The sequence below is a fragment of the Mobula hypostoma genome, chromosome 12 (genome assembly GCF_963921235.1).
Source record: "Mobula hypostoma chromosome 12, sMobHyp1.1, whole genome shotgun sequence".
Lineage (NCBI taxonomy): Eukaryota > Metazoa > Chordata > Chondrichthyes > Myliobatiformes > Myliobatidae > Mobula > Mobula hypostoma.
Genome location: NC_086108.1, coordinates 33,576,320 through 33,598,387, shown reverse-complemented (window position 1 = coordinate 33,598,387; position 22,068 = coordinate 33,576,320). Strand labels below are relative to the sequence as shown.

The following is a 22,068-nucleotide window of genomic DNA, read 5'->3' as shown; positions in this document are numbered from 1 at the left end:
ACGGGGAGGGGCGGGTGGATTAAATGGTGGTTTAAAAACATATCTTTTTTTCTCTATGTATTCTCGCAGGTACACGGATCCCAGGGAAGCGCTTGTCCTCTTCCCCCCGATCCGGCGAGAACGCCGGCTGTTTCGAAATCCCGCGCAATGCGTTGTCCGCACTTTCAGGCTGCCGACGCACGCCGTAATAGTGTGATCAGGTGGAGATCGTGACGTGAGGTGGTCCGAGGGGTGGAGTTGGAGGGATGATCCATATCCTTAAGGGTGGAGGAAGGAAATTATATCTCCGCGGTGCCGAGGACGCCGGCTAAGTATTGACTGTCCGCCTGGTCCCGCACGAAGATGGCTTCGCCGGCTGCCTTCCTAGCATCGAGCGTGCGCAAGGTTGTCCTGGTAACGGGAGCTAACAGGTAACTCCGGAGACTGGTCCTGGGAACTTCCAGCGGAGGGTGAAGCGGTGTTTTATCAAACGTAAACGCGACTCCCTTGTCCATTCGTCCCCCCCCCCCATTCCTCCCCACTGATCTCCCTCCCATTCCCATTCTGACATGTCTATCCACGGCCTCCTCTACTGTAAAGATGAAGCTACACTCAGGTTGGAGGAACAACACCTTATATTCCGTCTGGGTAGCCTCCAACCTGATGGCATTTACATTGACTTCTCTAACTTCCGCTAAGGCCCCACCTCCCCCTCGTACCCCATCTGTTACTCATTTTTATACACACATTCTTTCTCTCTCTCTCCTTTTTCTCCCTCTGTCCCTCTGACCATATCCCTTGCCCATCATCTGGGCTTTTTCCCCCCCTTCCCCTTTTCCTTCTCCCCGGACCTCCTGTCCCATGATCCTCTCATATCCCCTTTGCCAATCACCTGTCCAGCTCTTGACTCCATCCTTCTCCCTCCTGTCTTCTCCTATCATTTTGGATCTCCCCCTCCCACTTTCAAATCTCTTACTAGCTCTTCCTTCAGTTAGTCCTGACGCAGGGTCTCGGCCCGAAACGTCGACTGTACCTCTTCCTAGAGATGCTGCCTGACCTGCTGCATTCACCAGTAACTTTGATGTGTGTTGCTTGATTTTATTAAAGTTGTCTTTGATTAACACGGAGACAGGAGAATGCAGATGCTGGAATCTGGAACGATAAAGCAACCTGCTGCAGAGACTCAACAGGTCAGACAGCATCTGTGGAAGGTGAAACAGGATTAAGTATTTCAGATCAGTGATCAGGACTGCATGACTGTGCAGTGAAGGCATGTAGAGAGATAATACCGGCAAAGGTATGTAAGAGCTGTGAACTGGAGATTGGGACACCGTGGCTGGTAAGGCAGCTTGATTCTAGTGTTGTTTGCAGGGACACTTCTTTGTGTCATGAATTGGAGGAGTTTTGCAAGTGTTGACTGAAACTGGCTATGTTCTGGACTTGACTCCATCGATGCAACCACAGACCAACCTGGAGGAAGCGGAAGCAGATCCATTTGAGGTTGGGCTTGCAGAGGTTTGGTGGAGGAAAGATTGTAGCTGGCTTGAGCTAGGAATTCTATGTAAATTTATCACTGCTATGGTATGGAACTATATGTACTTAGAAATATATTCATATTTCAACTCTGTTTTGCCTGGGCCAGAAATGGACCCTGCTTTGCTGCTACTTGACCTGCCTTTTCTGTTTTTATCACTAACATATTGATACATCATTAACTGCATGGGAGAGGAAATAAAGTCCATTTACTTAAATATCAGATACCCACTAAATATGCCAACAAAATGTTTGGGTTTTCCATTGCAGTGAAAATTAATCATTATAAAATCTCCCTGGCAGAGTAAATGTCCTTTTGCTTGCATCTTTTTGGTAGTTTCTTATTTCTAAATATCTCTTAATTCCTCATTCTTTCACTATGTACGCTTGTCCTCCGTACATAATTTAATTTTTTTAGCTACCATCTGTTGTTTTGTGCTCTGTGTGTTTTATTAAGTACAGTGTTTTACTAGTTGCGGTTTATTGTCTTTCAGCCATACAAATGTATACAGCTAATTGAAATGATGTTCCTCTGGGACCGAGGTGCAGAACACAATACATTTATCACATAAAGCAATATTAACACAATAATATCAACCCATTTTTTAAAAAAATCTGTAGATGTACAAGTTCACATAAACTACATACACAATATATAATTAAATATTCGACTGGCACCTCATAAGTAATGTGTACTGGGTGGCAAAGGTGTTCAGAAGCCTCTCAGCCTGGGGGAAGAAGCTGTTACCTATTCTATCAGTCCTTGTTTTTATGCTTTGTTAGCTTCTGCCTGACAGTAGGAGGTCAAAGAGATTGTAGAACAGTTGGGAGAGATCCTCGACAATGGTGAGTGCTCTGCAAATGCAGTGCTTCAGGTATATGTCCTGGATTGGAGGTGTTGGGCGGGGGGGAGGAGGAGAGACCCTGTTGTCCTCACAGCCCGTTGCAGGGTCTTGCAGTGAGATGCCTTGCATTTCCCACACCAAATGGTAGTACAGCTGACCTCCAATAGTTATGTGTTTCCTATTCGGTAGAAAATGACAGATCTGTTTCTTTTCTAGTGGCATTGGACTGGCTGTTTGTGGTCGCATTCTGTCTCAGGATAACCAGATACACCTGTGTATGGCATGTCGAAACATGCAGAAAGCGGAGGCTGCTAAGTCTGAACTTCTGCTGTCACATCCAGGGGCTGATATTAGCCTTCTGAAGATGGACATAGGAGATGTTAACTCGGTGATCAAAGGAGCAATAGAAATAAGACAAAGGTAGTTCAATATTACCAACTTCTTTCAATTTAGCATGAATTTTGTGATATTTGCTGAACTAATTTTCTAAAGTATTTCACTGAAAAAATGAGGCAAAGCTATTATGTACTTGGTAATTGCATTTGCTGTAACTTGATAAAATAAATACTTTAAAATGGTCATTATTATTACCATTCATTTAATTTTACCTGTATAATAATGACTTCCTGGCTCATATTTGCATTTCTTTAATGTCTACAGAAATGGGCACATCGTTCATATTAAAACTTGACTAGGGAATTAAGAGTTTGGTTTTGACATCCTCTGATGTCCTTTTATTTTCTACCTAACTTTATTGACGCCTTTGGCACCATCAGCCCCACCCACGTAGTTTGCTATCAACTATGTATATAATCAGTTTGAGTATAGTCTTTGTACCTAGCTGAAGGTAAGTCTGTACCCTATGTTATTATTCTTCCCATTGGCTTAAATAAAAGTAAAATTGAAGGATATGTGAATGAGCTTCTGACATTTCACATCTGGTAAATGTCTAACCCTCAAAGCGTATTGTCTGAGTTTCAGGACTAGCTGATGTTGAAATATACCAAAGCATTATCTATAAATGATAAATATTGCCATCATTCAGCCACACTATTGGGGTGAAACTTTACTTCCATTTAATGTTTCTGGACTCAGGGTTGTTCCTGTCAGACCTGGTATTTCCTGTATTTGCCATTAGAGTTCTCAATTAACAGGATGGAACAGTTTGGTGCAAAGAATAGTTCACTTTATTTCTCATAATTGAAGATATCAGAAAGATAAATTGCTGTTGATTGAATTCTGCAAAAGTAACGTGAAATTAAGTTAAAATTTTTAATTCTGTGGGTACTAAGTAACCGATCACTGGCTGTTGTTCATAACCTAATGGCCTGATCAACCAGCTGTAATCGCATACCCTGTATTAATTACAACAAAGAAATAGACTCTTCATATTATGGGTACTGTATGTTGTATTCATCAACTTTGACTAAATAATTATTGTTTTTTAACGCAGGTATCAACGTTTAGATTATCTCTATCTAAATGCTGGGATTATGCCAAACCCTCAATTCAATTTGAAAGCCTTTCTGGATGGTTTGTTTTCCAGGTATAGTATCGTGAGTACTTAGAAATAATTAACTCAGTTTTCTGATTCACAACAAACAAAGTCAGATGTTCTTTTACTTAAATCCACTGCACAGTATTTCACACTTAAAACAACTTCACCCCCATTATCTCAGGGACAGCTTAAGATCTTAATAATGGAGTTTCTTAAAAGACTTTCCCCATTTGTATCTAAAACTGAGATTGTGAATATAAGAGATCATTCATATAAAAAGGATGCTTGATTGGAAATGATGTGGATAGAAATAGAGGTTGGCTAGTATTTTAGATGATCTGGAGTTTTAAGCACCTCAGAGAATATCAAGGGCATTAAAGATATTGGACTGGTCTTGCTTTTGCAAACCCACGTGTGGATGAGTGGAGCAATGACCGAGTGGGTAACATCTCCACATTCTCTCCCGTCCTATAATTTTTGTTCTCATGGCCAATGGATTTGTATGATTATGTTCCCCCTCCCCTTCCCGAGTCGTTGTCACCATCATCATCAACATCATTATGTGCAATGTCGTATGAAGTGGACGATCATGGTCTTCCATCTGTTGACCGTGATTGTTCTTGGTAAATTTTCTGCAGAAGTGATTTTGCCATTACCACCTTCTGGGCAGTATCTTTACATACGGGTGATCCCAGTCTTTATCAATACTCTTCAGAGTCTGTCTGCCTGGCATCAGTGGTCATATAACCAAGACTTGTGATATGTACCAGCTGCTCATACTACCTGCTCTCATGGCCTTTTGTGACCCTGATCGGTGGGGGCTAAAGCAGGTGGTACAACTTGCCCAAGGGTGATGGGAAAGAATGCCTTACACTTTCTTTGGTAGAGATATGTCTCCACCCACCACCCATCTCTCCTAGTATGGATTTGTAGCCTTTGGTTCCTGTCAAGATTTCTAAGGGTGCTTCATTAGTCTTCGATCAGATTCTGCTCTTTTCACTGACTCAATATTCCAATTACTGGCAGAGTAAGAACATTAAGATTTTATGACTAGTTAGTGGTGGGCTCCCTTTTTGTTGCTGGATCTCCACCGAGTCTCTGCCTCAATAGATCTATGATGATCCCTACTATGCAATCTGGTTCAGTTTGTGACATGATTATTCTTGCCTTCCTACAGCACAGTTACCGAATGAAAATCTTTGCTGATGGTGCAGAGATAACTGAACTTTGCATAACGATTTCAGGAAGGACAAAGGAAAATGAATAAATAGGAAAATATAAACTTTTCTGGTGTACACAGGATATGCAGTAGTGAGATTAGTTAGTACCATAAGACATGGAGCAGAATTAGGCCATCTAGCCCATTGAGTCTGCTGCGCCATTCCATCGTGGCTGATCCCGGATCCCACTCAGCCCCCATACACCTGCCGTCTCACCATATCCTTTGATGCCCTGACCGATCAGGAAACCTTCCCCACTAATCTGCCTCCGGACACTTAATTCTGCAAGCGGCCAAAGTGCTACACCTGCACATTCACCTCATCCTTCAACTCCATTCTGAGCCCCAAACCCTTCCAGGTGTGGCAGTACTTCACCTGCAGATCTGCTGGGGTCGTCAATTGTGCCCAGTGCTCCTGAAGGGACCTCCTCTACACGGATAAGACCTATCGTAGATTTGGAGACCACACTGTTGAGCACCTTTGCTCCATCCGCAAAAGTGGAAATTCTCAGTGACCAAACATTTTAATTCCCATTCCTGTTCCGACGTGTCAATTCATGGCCTCCTCTAATGCCAAGATGAAGTCATCCTCAGGGTGGAGGAGCAACACATTTTATTCCATCTGGATAACTTCCAACCTGATGGCATGAATTTCAATTGCTCTTTCTGGTAAAAGAAAATTCCCATCTCCCCCACCCCCTTTCTATTCCCCACTCTGGCATCTTACCTTTTCTTACCTGCCTATCATCTCCTCCTGGATCCCCTTCTCCTTCCCTTTCTCCTGTGGTTCTCTCTCTTCTCTGATCTGATTCCCTCCTCTCCAGCCCTTTACCTTTCCTACTGACCTGGCTACACCTATCACCTTCTAGCCATCCTCCTTCCCCTCACCCCACCTTTTTATTCCTGCATCTTCCCTTTTCCTTTCCAGTCCTGTAGAAGGGTCTTGACCTGAAACATTGACTATTTATTAATTTCCATAGACGCTGCCTGACTTGGTGAGTTCCTCCAGCACTTTGTTTGTGTTGCTTTGGATTTCCTGCATCTGCAGAATCTGCATTTGATATGTAGTGGTGTATTGTCCAAACTATTGTAAACAGTGCATGTCAGTATCAATTAAAAATGTTGCTGTTAGACATTCATTTTACTCAAGTCATCATAATATTAATGTGGCAGGGCAAGGATAAAGCATCTAACCTCTTGTTCTGTTTCTGTAGTTAGTGTAGGGTTAGAAGATGAAACTCTTCAGCCTTTCTGAGTTGAATGATAAGTTATACTGGATATCCAGTGCCTCAAATGTGCTGCAAGGGAATGTGGTTGCTGGTCTGATTAGAGAAGAGGGGACAACCCTGTAGATGGGTCTGTCTATTCATTTCCATAGATGCTGCCTGACCGGCTGAGTTGTTCCAGCATTTTGTGTGTTGCTTTAGATAAATACTGTATTGTTTTATTTTGTGTGTTAACATTTTAATTAAATTTTATAATATCACTAAAGGAAAAAATACTGTACATTTTTTAATATTCCTTTATTCATATTTATTGTTTACACTTTTTAATTCTCTTGAACTGTTTCCTCACCCTCACTCCACAACCTCTCCACCCCACCCTTCAGTACCCACCTCAAACTCTTCCCCTTACATATTCTGCCATCTCCACTTCTCCCTTTCCCCTATATGCATTTATGAACAGCATGCTGGATGATGCTTTTCTCATATTAACAGGAAGCTAGGTGATGCTTTTTTTTCATATTAACAGGAAAGTATTTCATATGTTTGCAACTGGGTATGGATTGCTAACACAGGAAGATTGGCTTACCGATGATGGACTACAGCAGGTCTTTATGACAAATGTCTTTGGACATTTTTTACTAGTAAGAATAAATTTGTATTCTTTCCACCTGAATCTGATTTTAGATACAGTCAGTTCTGATCTTGAAATATTTACTAATGAGGAATAGCTAAGGTAGCTTCTCGCTGTATTTCAGGGTGACTGTGCTTAAGAGCTGTAAAAGGACTGGGGCATCAACAAGTAGCTCCACTGGATATAATTCAACACTAAACACAGCACTTTACCATGTGACCAATGCTATACCATTCTGATAAGTGCCTTTGTACTTATCAAAGGCACTTAGACTCTTGCCTTTGTACACACATTAAAGATTAGGATGCAGATAGAGGCAGTGTGATTAATATGCTTACAGAATAAAGCTAAGAATTATGGTATTGTTGAAAATGTAGAGGGTAATCTTTGGTTGTGGGATGGTATATTGATGAGTTGGTATGGCGAGCAAAATAATACCAGATGGAATTCAATTCTGATCACTGCAAGGTGATGCATTTTGGGAGGAGTAAAGGGTGCAACATTCTCCAGCGCTCAACATTCAGCCTTGGCAAATAAATTATCTTTAAAACGTTGTGAGAATACCTGCCTCCACCACCTATTAATGTGTCCCTTCTCACCTCCTAACCCATTTTTTAAACCTCTGGCCTCTGGTTTTAGATAATCTTTGATGTGGAGAAAAATTTTTACTATATATTTTATCCATGCTTCTCATAATTTTGTATGCCTCAGTCAGGATGTCTTCTTTTTCTTCTATTCAAGGACAATAAACCCAGACTATCCAGTCATCATAGCTGTAATCCTCCATCTTGGGCAACATGTTGGAAATCTCCAGTGCATGGCATTCTTCATGTGCTGTGTAGTCCAGTACTCCAACATGGCCTAATCAATGTTTTATATGCTTGTGTTATAGTTTTCCTGTTATAATATTCTGTAGCTTTCCTAATTAAAACAAGAATCCTATATACATTCTCAATCAAGGTCTTGACCCAAAATATCAACCATCCTTCGGGTTCCACAGATGGCGTCTGGTTCTCCTTCATTCTTTGTATACTTGTTCTGCACCCCTTCAGATATCTGAGATCCTCCTCTTAGTCAGTATTCCCTAGGGTCCTTGCATTCATTGATTATGTCCTAGCCTTATCAGTCCCTCCAAAATGCATCACCTCTCCCTAGCAGAATTAATTTCCACCTGCTATTGCTCTGCTCATTTTACTGAGTCGTGAATAATATCCTGTAGCTTTAGACCAGGGGTCCCCAATTTTTTTTGCAATGCGGACCGGTTTAATATTGACAATAGACTTGCAGACCGGCCGACCCGGGGTGGGGTGGGGTGAGGTGGGGGGGGGAATGTAGGGTTGCCAATGGATAAGGGTAGCAGTCAAATACGTTGGGTTTACCCTGAGAAAGACTACAATGACCATGAAGCCTTGCGCGGGCACCAGTGCGCATGCATGTACGTGCCGATTTTTTTCTACAAATCCTTTTTGGCGATTCTGGTGGGGGGGGGTGGTGTTAATCACGACCGCTATATGTGATAAGTGGCTAATACACTCAATTTCGTTTCTGAAAGGGTTTATCTAACGAATTGAATACTAAACACAGCGCATATTTTCCTCACATGAGTATAGTGATAAGTCAATTATCAGGGGAGGACAGGGGAGCTTGAAGTCAGGGTTGACAAACTTCCTGTAGAAGTGGTAGAGGCAGGTTCGATATTATCATTTAAAGAAAAATTGAATAGCTATATGAACAGGAGAGGAATGGAGGGTTATGGGCTGAGTGCAGGTCGGTGGGACTAGGTGAGAGTAGCGTTCGGCACGGACTAGAAGGGCAGAGATGGCCTGTTTCCATGCTGTAATTGTTATATGGTTATATAAGTCACTTATAAGTCAATAGCATCATAACATTTTAAGTAACGTTTGGATATTAAACATACAGCACATATTTTCCTCGTATGAACATATAAAATCATTGCAACACACCAATATCGCTGAATCAGTGGGAGCCCTGGGCTTGTTTCCCTGCAACAAGACGGTCCTATTGAGGGGTGACGGGAGACAGCGATACTCGAAGGAGGTTCCTTATGTCCAGTCTATTCCACAATTTAGTTTTTGTTACATTCATTGCAGAGATGTGTTGGAAATGGAAGCAATGTTTTCAGTGCTTTCGTGGCTATCTCAAGATATTTAGCCTTGACTTTGATCCAGAATGCCGGCAGAGATGTTATGTCAAACATGCTTTTCAGCCTGCTGTCATTTGCAAGCTCGAGGAGTTGATCTCCTTCCTGCGCTGACATGGATGACGCACAGGTAATGACCTCACGTGCGTTCAAGGTCAACTGTGGGCGTGGCAGGGAATGAGGAAAGGTGCAGCTGACTTATATCGCCAAATCATATTGTTTCCTCGCAGCCCGGTAGCACATGCTTTGCAGCCTGGTACCGGTCCGCAGCCCGGTGGTTGGGGACCGCTGCTTTAGACTATCCTCTTCATGATCAATCAGAACAATTTTGATGCCATCTGTAAACCTAGTAATCATACCCTCTACATTCACGTTCAATTACTTTTGTATATAAAAAGAAATATAATTTCCATCACAAATACCCATGATCCACCACTAGTGCCAGGCTTCCACTCACAAAAACAGCACTCCACAATTCTGCGCTTTCTTTTATCGCACCAATATTGACTGAATTTGACAACTTGCACTGATGCCCACTGGCACTAACATTTTGGGCCAACCTCCCATATGGGATCTTAAGGCCATGCATACTGAAGTCCATGTATTCATCAACTACACCTACCTTTACAAATATGCTTTGTTAACCTCATGGAAAAAGTTGAGTCACATTCATTAGATAGGATCTTTTTCTAACAAAGTCATGATGACTGTCAATATTAATCCCAGCCTTTCCAAGTGTAAATTAATCCTGTGCCATAGAGGTTCTCCAAAACCTTCCCTATTACTGACCTGTAGTCATGTGGATTGAAGAAATGTACTACATTTGCTGTTCTCAAATCATTTGTCACGCCATCTGTGACTTTATTCATCTTGCTGCATGCTTGGCTAGCTAACCTTAATGACCAGTCATCATAGAAATGAAGTTTTCATTCTGAGAGCAATATATATTTACTAGTATAGAGGATCCCCAGGTTACAAATAATATGACGTATGGAAATCTGACTTTACACAAATTTTCCCATTTATTTTATAAAGCATTTTCAAGCCTTTAATAATAATAAAATGTTTCATAGTATTCATTAATGATTGGATACAATATACATATTCCATTAGTTTAATTATGATGAATGTTATGGAATGAAAGAATTATAGCAAGTTATTACAGAAAATTGGTGTTTGTGACAATGCAAAACCATTTCACAGGCAGCTCTCAGAAATGAAAGCCTTGGTAACAGGGACTGCTTTTAACTTGGCTTGCTGCCTTTCAACTATTTTCAGATTCACGTGGCTACATTCTGCTTTAATTGTGTTACTGTGTTCAATTCAATTACTGTGTTTTGCACCTTGGCCCCAGAGTAGCAATGTTTCATTTGGCTGTATTCAAGGGTTTTCATATATGGTTGAATGACAATTAAACTTGAATTTGAATTCCATAAACTATTATTTTTAATGCAACTCCTATTCATTCTTCCTTCTCAAAAGCTGTTTGAAATGCATGTAAATTAACATCTACTTCATTTCATTTATCCACTCTGCTAAACTTCAAAGCTGATTTATATAAAACCTTTTCTTCAATTTCTGCCCATCCAAAGAAAGTAAATTTAGCATAATATATAATGAAGAAAATTATTTGGTGCAATTTTCTTTGCCTAGATACGAAACTTGGAACCTTTGTTTGATCAAGCTGGCTGTACGTCACAGGTTATTTGGACGTCTTCTAGTAATGCAAGAAAATCTGCCTTCAGTTTAACTGACTACCAACATAGCCAAGGCCAGGAATCTTACAGTTCATCTAAATATGCATCTGATCTTCTGAGTGTATCCTTGAACAAACACTATAATAGCAAGGTAAATCTGATTTGTTGTTCAAGCACCATCTCTAGGAAGAGGTACAGTCGACGTTTCGGGCCGAGACCCTTCGTCAGGACTAACTGAAGGAAGAGTTAGTAAGAGATTTGAAAGTGGGAGGGGGAGGGGGAGATCCAAAATGATAGGAGAAGACAGGAGGGGGAGGGATGGAGCCAAGAGCTGGACAGGTGATTGGCAAAGGGGATATGAGAGGATCATGGGACAGGAGGTCCGGGGAGAAAGACGGGGGGGGGGGTACCCAGAGGATGGGCAAGGGGTATAGTCAGAGGGACAGAGGGAGAAAAAGGAGAGTGAGAGAAAGAACGTGTGTATAAAAATAAATAACGGATGGGGTACGAGGGGGAGGTGGCGCATTGCCCCACCTCCCCCTGGTACCCCATCCGTTATTTATTTTTATATGCCCCACCTCCCCCTCGTACCCCATCCGTTATTTATTTTTATATGCCCCACCTCCCCCTTGTACCCCATCTGTTACTTATTTTTATACACACATTCTTTCTCTCACTCTCCTTTTTCTCCCTCTGTCCCTCTGACTATACCCCTTGCCCATCCTCTGGGTACCCCCCCCCCTGTCTTTCTCCCCGGATCTCCTGTCCCATGATCCTCTCATATCCCCTTTGCCAATCACCTGTCCAGCTCTTGGCTCCATCCCTCCCCCTCCTGTCTTCTCCTATCATTTTGGATCTCCCCCTCCCCCTCCCACTTTCAAATCTCTTACTAACTCTTCCTTCAGTTAGTCCTGATGAAGGGTCTCGGCCTGAAACATCAACTGTACCTCTTCCTAGAGATGCTGCCTGGCCTGCTGCATTCACCAGCAACTTTGATGTGTGTTGCTTGAATTTCCAGCATCTGCAGAATTCCTATTGTCTGATTTGTTGTTGCACATTGGAAGAGATTATAATGACTGATGGGATATGTGATAACAAATGTAATAATTAGTTTGTGAAATGTTTGAATTTTAAATGAATTAGAAACATATTATTCATTCTTTAAGCCTTAAAGCACCTACTATCCAATTGGATTATAAAAGGAACCATATCGAGTATCACAGTAATGTTGACTGTTGCTTCCAAAACTTGCTTTTATGTTGCCTGCTACTTAAATGCACCTATTGTTGTCTGCTGCTAAGTGGCTGCATGCTTCTGTTGGAAGCTAGTTGTGTCAGCAGTTAGCAAGTTAAAGCCAGTCTGTACCTTTGTAAGGGAAGGAGAGTTGTGACAGCAGCCATTTTGAAACTCATTTTCAACAAGAGAGATGTTGAAAACTATTTCAACCAAGGAGAGATTGTGTTTTCTATCCACACACACTGTCTAGATAAGTTCTGCTAGGGTAATGAGGACAAATATCTATGGGTCATGCAGCATGGAACAGAATGAAAGAGGTTAAGTGACCAAAGAATAGTGATTGCAGTCTTCAAATGTAATACCTTGCCAACTATAGCACTGTCCTCGGGCAATGCTTAATACACAACCCCATTATTCACCTACCCAGATACCACTTGACCCAATGAAGATTTCCAGCATTTTCTGATTTCCTTCCAGAAGAACACGTGGTACACCCACAATAATTTCTACTACAGAACAAGCAGAAACTATTGGTGCAGCATTGGAAGCTGAGGCTAGTGCAAACTCAGCCTGCTGCCAGACAAGTTTAAACAGCTACTATCAAGGCTGCAGGTACTCCTGTGTTCAAAGAGACTTTCAGAGAGCCACAGTAATCCATCCTTCGGGTATTAATATTGGCAAAAAGCTGGCCCAGAGGAGCAGCAGCAGTTCAATGGAGCACAAATTTGCGGACTTCTCCCAGGGTTGCATTATTTAGTATTCAGCTCCTTCCATGAGGCCCAGGTAATGGAAACAAGTTGTCAGCATGCCACTGATTTGCTTCAAAAGTGTTTTCTGTGGCACTGATTTTTGTTGTTTGCAGGTTGCTTATCCGTACATGTCATGAACAATGCTATTAACAGATAATTCCTGCTGCCCTTTGGTTAAAAAGTGTGTTGAACTGCCACAGATCAAAGGCCTTCTGACCCCTGCCAGCATGTCAAACATTGTCAGGCATGATATGCTACCTATAATTATGCACTACATCAGGGATTCCCAACCTTTTTTATACCATGGAGCCTTAACCTTAACCAAGGGATTTGTGGACCCCAGGTTGGGAACACTTGTACCAGATAGACATTGAATTGAATGAATTGACTTTATACTTGCATCCTTCATATACATGAGGAGTAAAAATCTTTACGTTACATCTCTGTCTAAATGTGCAATGTGCAATTTATCATAATTTATAATAAATAATATGTACAACAGGCTAGTCAGTATAACATAGAAATACAGTTGTGTCAGCATGAGTTAAGCAGTCTGATGATCTGGTAGAAGAAGCTGTCCCGGAGCCTGTGGGTCCTGGCGTTTATGCTGCAGTACCGTTTCCTGGATGGTAGCAGCTGGAACAGTTTGTGGTTGGGGTGACTCAGATCCCCAATGTTCCTTTTTACACACCTGTCTTTGTAAGTGTCCTGAATAGTGGGAAGTTCACATCTACAGATCCGCTTGGCTGTCAGCACCACTCTCTGCAGAGTCCTGCGATTGAGGGAAGTACAGTTCCCATACCAGGCAGTGATGCAGCCAGTCAGGATGCTCTCAGTTGTGCCACTATAGAAAGGATTTGGGGGCCCACACCAAACTTCTTCACCACACAGCTAGTATGTACAGACCACGTGAGATCCTCGGTGATGTTTATGCTGAGGAACATAAGGCTGTTCACCCTCTAAACCCCAGATCCATTGATGTCAATGGGGGTTAACCTGTCTCCATTCCTCCTGTAGTCCACAACCAGCTCCTTTGTTTCTGCAACATTGAGGGAGAGGTTGTTTTCTTGACACCACTGTGTCTGGGTGGTGACTTCTTCTCTAGGCTGCCTCATTATTATTTGAGATTGGGCCAAACAGTGCAGTGTCTTCAGCAAATTTTATTAGCAGATTGGAGCTGTGGGTGGCGACACAGTCATGGGTATACAGTAAGTAAAGGAGAGGGCTTTGTACACAGCCCTGAGGGGCAACTGTGTTGAGGGTCAGAGAGACAGAGTTGAGGGAGCCCACTCTTACCACCTGCCGGCGATCTGACAGGAAGTCCAGGATCCAGCTACATAAGGCAGGGTGGAGGCCGAGGTCTCTGAGCTTCTTGTCAAGCCTGGAGGGAATTATGATGTTGAATGCTGAACAGCATTGTACTGAGTTGTAGTGTATCTAATGTGATACAAGCTTTGGCACTGTGCATCACAGATAAGCAAGTAAACTATGAAATAATGGATAGGCAGATGCCTTATGCCAATTGGAGTGAGAAGCAAAATAACTTGTATGTTGATTCATACAATAATTTGTTTACTCTGCATATTTCCTTCACCAACATGACGATGGATATGAAACTGACTATTATGCACCACAAATAAATACTGAGCTCTGTGGAATTGAATCTTTTTCCCAGAAATTCCTATGTTTATTTTTTTTTTAAATTGTAGCAATGTAACTAGTTTGCATTGTGTTGTTTCTCAAATTTCCTATTGGAAATGTGCCGTTTTTTATATTCAGTTCTCGTGCACACACTTAGACAAAAATACATTATATATACAGTGGATTCTGGTTAATTGGGGCAGCTATTTATTTGGGACAACTTTTAAAGAAAATGAACTAAATTGGGAAAATAACCAAGATTGCATTCATTTATTTGGGATACTACCAGCTTAATTCAGGCAGGAGACTGTTGCCGAACAGTTTCTAACTGGCATAGATCGCATACACTTGCACAGCTGTTGGACACTACACTGTGCTTAGAGTGAACAGTTTTTAAATAGTGTCAGTTGTTATCCAAAAAGCAGTGATTTTTGTCACTGATAGTTGACGAGAAGTAAACAGTAAGACAATTCGGAACTGTTTTGTTCACTGCTGTTTGAAGCATTCAGGCTTGGAAATGCCAGAAACATCCAAAAGTGAAAATGATACCAGAGTTGTGAACCTCGCCCCCTCGCATCCCCCTCCTATGCTGTCTCCCTCTCACTCTCTCTCTCTCCAAAATTGTTCTCTTGTTTGCAGGGTCTGTTTTCCAGTGTGGTATGCCCAGGACTTGTGATGACAAATTTGACCTATGGCATTTTTCCCCCCATCTTATGGACAATTTTAACACCCTTTATGTGGCTGGTGAGTGGAATGTCTTGTGCATTTTCAGTCCATTCAGATTGGCTGCTTGTACTGTTCACAGTTTTACTAATATTTCTTCAACTTGTTCTTTTCTCCAGATCCGTATATTTACAAATTCATTTACTTTGAACCCATATAATGGAACAGAAGCAATGGTATGTAGTTGGTAGGGAAAATAAATTACAATTACTTAAAAATATTGTTTATTAATGTGGATGTCATAACATTTAAAATCCAATAAGGTTTTAATGTTGTTACAGGTTACAATTTATTTCCAAAAGTCATTTCTTTTGTATACAATGCAAATCAAATTGCCCAATGGAGCTGTGTCAGGTAATTCCTCAGGGATACCTTCATTAACCGATTCACAAATATTCAACACCATACCTGTAGTGTGCAAATGAAATACCAATTTCATTTGGTAAATCCTTTTGTTTCTGTGCAACATAATATATTTGTTATATGGAACAAAAATAATTATTTTGTTTACAAATGTTTCATTTTTTTCATGGACCGTCATTAAAAACTAATGTAGGTACAATTATGCAGTGATGTTACTCTTGATGGTTTATGCTTAATTGTGTAACTTTTCACAGGAAATTCTAGACATGTCAGTATAAGATGGTATAAATTCTGTTGCAATGGTACACCTTCTCCCTACACAGTGCAATACTTCTCTGAATTAGTATAGTGATTACTAGATTGGATTGTCGTACTGGTAATATGAATGCTGGTGAATTTAAATTCAAGTATTTAACTAAAATCTCTAAGTAATGATGAACATGAAACTACCTAATTATTGTAAAAACCTGATCTTACCAGATTTAGTCTATAATTAACTTGGGCCCAAGTTGGCCTTAACTACCCTCTAAAATGACCTTATGAATCACTCAATTTGGGGAGCTAAAGATGGACAATGAATGCTGATTATCACCAGTGACAGCTACATTCCATGAATGAACAATTAAAAAATGACTTGTAACCTGAAATAATTCATAATCATAAAACATGGAAATTTGTTCTTTGGCCTTTTGACTCCATGCCAACCATCAAGCACCTACTTACACTAATTACATTTTATTTTATCGATATTGCCCTCAACTTTCTAAGATTATATGGCCGGTTACATACAGAGCAATTAACCTAGCAAGCCACAGTTCTTTGAGATGTGTGAGGAAACTGATGCACATATGGTAACAAGAAAATGTGCCAACACCATATAGAAAGCACTGGAAATCAAGACTGAACCTGAGTCACTTGGGCTGCAAAGCAGCAGCTCCATCAGCTGCACACTGTGCTCCCATTTGAAACAGTTTATTACTTTGAAATGAAAAAGTAATTTTATTCCAGGGTACATTGATTTTATTTTATCTTTTAAACTTCCTGGGCCAGAATTCCAGCTATGTATATTTGTTCTGCTCCTCAGTTTCCACTGTTGGTATTGCTTTAATATTCATTTACAGAGATACAGTGAAAAGCTTGTCAGGTATATCTTGCATACGGATAAAATCATTACACAGTATATTGCTCAAAGACATGAGAGTGGTCTGCTGCCGTTAATGCATTTAGAGAGGAAATCTTCCTCCAGCTCTGTGATCTCTGTTCCACACACTAAATTTACATAAGATTATTTGCCCTCTATCCTTTTACAATCTCTCAATAAATCAGTAAAATGAATTAGAATATGTATGTAAACTAATAGTACTCAGTTTATGAGGATTTTTTGGGAAGAAATCAGAAACTGGAGAATGTAGATTATTTTAGTTGGAGCGACTATGTCACTGCAGGAGAAACTGTTGCATTTTATTTCAAAATTTCCATTTGGTTTGTGTAATTAAAACAAGTCCCATTCAGTTTCTCATTCCATTTCTGATCATTTTTAATTTTCTAGGTTTGGTTGTTCACACAGAAGCCAGAGTCATTGGATCCACTGGTGAAATACCATAGCTGCACATCTGGATTAGGAAGTAATTATGTTGCCCAATACAAGGTTAGGTATCTGCCTAATAACAAAAATACAACAGATGTTGCTGTACCATTTAATTAGATCTTTCATGAGCAGTACAATATTTTGGCATTAAAGTTTATAAGATCAGATTTAAGTAAAGTGAAGACTGCAAATTTGGATATGACAAAACTTAACTCTTTCATGCATGATGGAGTTTCTGATTTGCCATTGTGTTATTCTAAATAGTTGAAGAACTACTTTACTACCTGGTAAATTGTTCCCATCAACTAAAAACATTGTTATTGTTCATTCACAATGGCTAGCAATGCTTTTATTTTTATTTTTGTATGGTTGGTTTGTCTGTAAAGTTTCCTTTGAGTTATCGTACTACTTGTTTTTTTTTCTAGATGGACATTGACATTGAAACAGCTGAAATATTTTATCAAGAAATGCTGAAGCTTGAAAGCAAGATGAAAGCAAACATTCAGAAAACTGGGGACAATGGCTAGCATATTGTACCAATTTGTAATGGGGGCATTTGGAAACTACTCTTTTAAAAATGGGATTTGTATGTCATGTACCATTTTAAAATAGTATATTTTAGGAATCTCAACTTTATATTCCCTGTCAGCTTTATATCTCCACATACGTGTGCGTGTGTGTGTGCGTGTGTGTGTGTGCGTGTGTGTGTGTGTGTGTGTGTGTGTGTGTGTGTGATATAGATAGGCGGGTAGGTAGGTTTGGGATACAGGGAAGTAAGAAAGGGAATAGGACTGATGGTATTGCTTACTTGGGAGTTGGCATGGACCCAAATGGACTGAGTAGCTTCCTTCTATGTTGTTGTGAGATAAACCCTGTGTTTAGTTCAACTAAAAACAGTTTAAGTATTTCAATAGAAATGTGAGTAACTCTATGTTTTATTATCTATTACTACAAAATTCCATGTATGTTGGTACAATGTTTATATGCTAATAGTCACAGTTGAATAATTAATCACGTTCCTGATTAAGTGGAGTAGAATTTCCTGCTGTTGTGAGCCATACCTGTACATCTTGGCCATTGACCAAGGCAAATACTGAAGTCCTGTGAGGCAGCAGGACTTTCTTGGTGCAATGTCATTGCACTGGGAGGGAGCAGCATGACCAGGAAGTAAAACCACTAAAAAAAAATACCCTTAATATCTATCTAAATGATACACCACAATGCAAAAACATTTATAGTGAAAACTATTAAAGACTTAAACATTAAAAGAAAGACATGAAGTCATCTCTAATTATACATTCCCTAATACTTAATCAGAATCCAAGTGATTATACTTGTCCATGTGAAATGAATGGATGTGCTGTTCCTGGGGCAGAACTGGCTTGATCACAGTTCTGAAATCCATGGACAACAGTGGTCTGAAATATTGGAATTTGTGTTTTAATTTAAGATTGAGTATAAAATTAATGTGGAGAAACACTAACATTTTTAATAAGATTTGCTAAGGGATGCATTCCCGGAATAGTTGGTAATGAGAAGGAAAATGCTGAATTATTTCTAAGCTAATCCTTCCTAATAGATTTTAGTGTCTGAACTTTCTGAGAGTAGGAAACATTAATCAGTTATGGTTATTGTCTGTAAACAAAAGTCTTAAAGTATGGTAATTTACAATAGTGATGAATTTATTTTTGTCATGGTCCATATGATCGTAGTTATGACTGGTGTGTCTAGCAGAGAACATTGGAGGAGCAATAATAGTAAGAAGTCAGTTACCTTATCATGCTTGCCCAAGGAATGATGTGTACAAGGACACTGAGAAAACTTACACTCTTTTGCCACAGCTTTGTTTTACATTTAGACATCAGTGCAATATCACGTCAGATATCATTCTGTCTCAGAGGCCAACATCAGAACATCCTTCAAGAGCGTGAAACCTGGCAAGGCACCAGGCTCAATGGTGTATCTGGAAAGGTGCTGAAAACCTGTGCCAACCGACTGGCTCAAGTCCAACCTGGCATTGCTGCATTGGAGGCCCCCCCACTTCAAAAGGGCACCAATCATACTGGTACTCAAGAACAGCAGGCTGATCTGCCTCAATGACTTGGCACCCAGTAGCATTTGTAACTACTACAATTAAACCGTGCCTGAGCAAGGATTTCGATCTTAAACAACAGGAATTCTGCAGGTGCTGGAAATTCAAGCAACGCACATCAAAGTTGCTGGTGAACGCAGCAGGCCAGGCAGTATCTGTAGGAAGAGGTGCAGTCGATGTTTCAGGCCGAGACCCTTCGTCAGGACTAACTGAAGGAAGAGTGAGTAAGGGATTTGAAAGTTGGAGGGGGAGATCCAAAATGATAGGAGAAGACAGGAGGGGGAGGGATGGAGCCAAGAGCTGGACAGGTGATAGGCAAAAGGGGATACGAGAGGATCATGGGACAGGAGGTCCGGGAAGAAAGACGGTGGGGGGGGGAACCCAGAGGATGGGCAAGAGGTATATTCAGAGGGACAGAGGGAGAAAAAGGAGACTGAGAGAAAGAATGTGTGCATAAAAATGAGTAACAGGTGGGGTACGGTACTGCGTCCGGTGCTCCCGATGTGGCCTTTTATATATTGGCGAGACCCGACGCAGACTGGGAGACCGCTTTGCTGAACACCTACGCTCTGTCCGCCAGAGAAGGCAGGATCTCCCAGTGGCCACACATTTTAATTCCACGTCCCATTCCCATTCTGACATGTCTATCCACGGCCTCCTCTACTGTAAAGATGAAGCCACACTCAGGCTGGAGGAACAACACCTTATATTCCGTCTGGGTAGCCTCCAACCTGATGGCATGAACATTGACTTCTCAAACATCTGCTAATGCCCCACCTCCCCCTCGTACCCCATCTGTTACTTATTTTTATACACACATTCTTTCTCTCACACTCCTTTTTCTCCCTCTGTCCCTCTGAATATACCCCTTACCCATCCTCTGCCCCCCCCCGTCTTTCTTCCCGGACCTCCTGTCCCATGATCCTCTCGTATCCCTTTTGCCTATCACCTGTCCAGCTCTTGGCTCTATTCCTCCCCCTCCTGTCTTCTCTGCAGCGCGTGTGGCCTCTCCGGTGAAATATCGTATTTGTTAAATAGGGGGCTGTGCAAAATTCTGTTTTGTTGGAGACAGACGTGAGAAGCACGGAGGAACATCTGGAGTGTGAGGGAATCCAGGATTGCCCCTATTAACTGTGCTTTTGAAGAGAGAGAGAGTTATTTACCACCGATATGTTGCTTTTGAAAAAAGAGAGAGAGATGAAGATTAACGGTTGGACTGTCACTTTAAGGCATTGGAAGTAACTTTGGATTTCTACTGAGTTGGGTTTAGAGACAGCCCCGAGCAGCTGGAAAGTTGCTATGGTGACTGAAGGCAGGTTGTTGAAGTTACTTTCAAGGATTTGTTGCCTGCTTGTGCATTGGTACAGACTTCAGACACATGATCTGGACACTGAATGAGCATTGTTGTGCTCGCAGAGAAAGTGGGTTTTGGAGGATCAATGCAAATTACTATTTCAACGGTGGTGAAGGGGTTGACTGGTGGGGAGTTGTCTATGTGTCCACCCTTGCCCGGGGTGATAGCTCCACCACAGGAAAACCGGTCCCCCTGGTTAAAGTCACAATCGGTGACTTGTAAAGGATTTCGGAGGACGACGAGAAGATCGACAGCATCAGCTCACCTGAAGACCCCTCCCCCTCCCCTCTCCCCCCCCCCATTGCTACTCAACTAAATACCACAAACTGAACTGAACTTGACTCAGCATTGTAAGACTGTATCTTTTTACCCCTAGACTTAAAGAAGCTTGGTTTTCATACATACATATTCCACACTTACTTTTATATATAATCATTGCTAACTTGTTTGATTTATTTACATTTATATTTACTGTATTGTGTAGTTATTAATAAATATTAATTTAGGGTGACTTCAGACACATGATCTGGACACTGAATGAGCATTGTTGTGCCCGCAGAGAAAGTGAGTTTTGAAGGATCGATGAGGCGGATCGATCCAAATTGATATTCCAACGGTGAAGAAGGGGTTGACTGGTGGGGAGTTGTCTATGTGTCTACCCTTGCCGAGGTGATGGCTCCACCACAGGAAAACTGGTCCCCCTGGTTAAAGTCACAGTCGGTGACCGGTGACTTGTAAAGGATTTCGAAGGACGACAAGAAGATCGACGGCATCAGCTCACCTGAAGACTCGACTCTTCCCTCTCTCCCCCCCCTCTCCTCCCCCTCTCTCCCCCCATCACTACTCAACTAAATACCACGAACTGAACTTTACTCAGCATTGTAAGACTGTATCTTTTTACCCCCAGACTTAAAGAAGCTTGGTTTTCATACATATATATTCCACACTTACTTTTATATATAATCATTGCTAACCTGTTTGATTTATTCACATTTATATTTACTGTATTGTGTAGTTATTAATAAATATTATTAGTTTATAGCAATACTAGACTCCAAAGTGGTTTTTATTTCTGCTGGTTTCTTTATCCCTGTCACGGGGTAGGTGACAGGAGAAACTTCTGAAATGCCCGGTTTGCTGCCGCTGCTACTGTGCGATCGAAAATCTCCGGAGGCCCCCAAATCCTCGGCTTTGCCTGTTGCTGGCGGCCGGGGCTGGGGTCGAAGCGCTCGGCAGAGATGGTGCTCGGTGTCGGAGGGCTGGTCGGAGGCTCGAAGTTTTCGGACAACTCAGAGTCGGACTGTGGTTGGGTGCTTCCAGGATGCTGCATTGGCAAGTTTGCGGCGCTGGAAACTCATGGCAGGGAGAGTTTTTTTTCTTCCTTCTCCCATCTGCGTGAGATCATGGGACTTTTGAGAGACTTTGAACTTTTTTTACTGTGCCCATGGCCGAACAAGTTACGGTATTGCTTGCACTGCTGTAACTATATGTTACAATTATGTGATTTTTGTCAGTTCTTCAGTCTTGGTCTGT

The 22,068-nt window shown here is 41.4% G+C and overlaps 1 protein-coding gene across 4 annotated transcripts; it reads left to right on the top strand.

Annotated features, from left to right (window-relative positions):
* Window positions 1-215: 215 nt before the first annotated feature.
* hsd17b7 (hydroxysteroid (17-beta) dehydrogenase 7) lies at window positions 216-21,589 on the top strand. 4 transcript variants are annotated; one of them, XR_010019876.1, is made up of 11 exons: window positions 216-410; window positions 2,574-2,777; window positions 3,811-3,903; window positions 6,827-6,941; window positions 10,746-10,940; window positions 15,055-15,159; window positions 15,258-15,314; window positions 15,420-15,492; window positions 17,051-17,149; window positions 17,515-19,401; window positions 21,095-21,589. XR_010019876.1 is itself a non-coding variant. In XM_063063826.1 (9 exons), exons 1-9 carry the CDS (start codon window positions 343-345, stop codon window positions 17,614-17,616), a joined length of 1,038 nt encoding a protein of 345 aa, XP_062919896.1. In that variant the 5' UTR covers window positions 216-342; the 3' UTR covers window positions 17,617-19,468. The 4 variants fall into 4 exon arrangements, 2 of the variants coding, with proteins under 2 accessions (XP_062919896.1, XP_062919897.1); XR_010019875.1 differs by lacking the exon at window positions 15,420-15,492 and having other exon boundaries at window positions 21,095-21,583; XM_063063826.1 differs by lacking the exons at window positions 15,420-15,492; window positions 21,095-21,589 and having other exon boundaries at window positions 17,515-19,468.
* Window positions 21,590-22,068: the final 479 nt, after the last annotated feature.

Bases quoted from the DNA above. Each gene is read 5' to 3' on its own strand.
- hsd17b7 (XM_063063826.1), top strand. From the start codon at position 343: ATGGCTTCGCCGGCTGCCTTCCTAGCATCGAGCGTGCGCAAGGTTGTC. The intron at 411-2,573 runs GTAACTCCGGAG...TTTCTTTTCTAG, and splicing joins CTGGTAACGGGAGCTAACAG to TGGCATTGGACTGGCTGTTT. The intron at 10,941-15,054 runs GTAAATCTGATT...TCTTGTTTGCAG, and splicing joins ACAAACACTATAATAGCAAG to GGTCTGTTTTCCAGTGTGGT.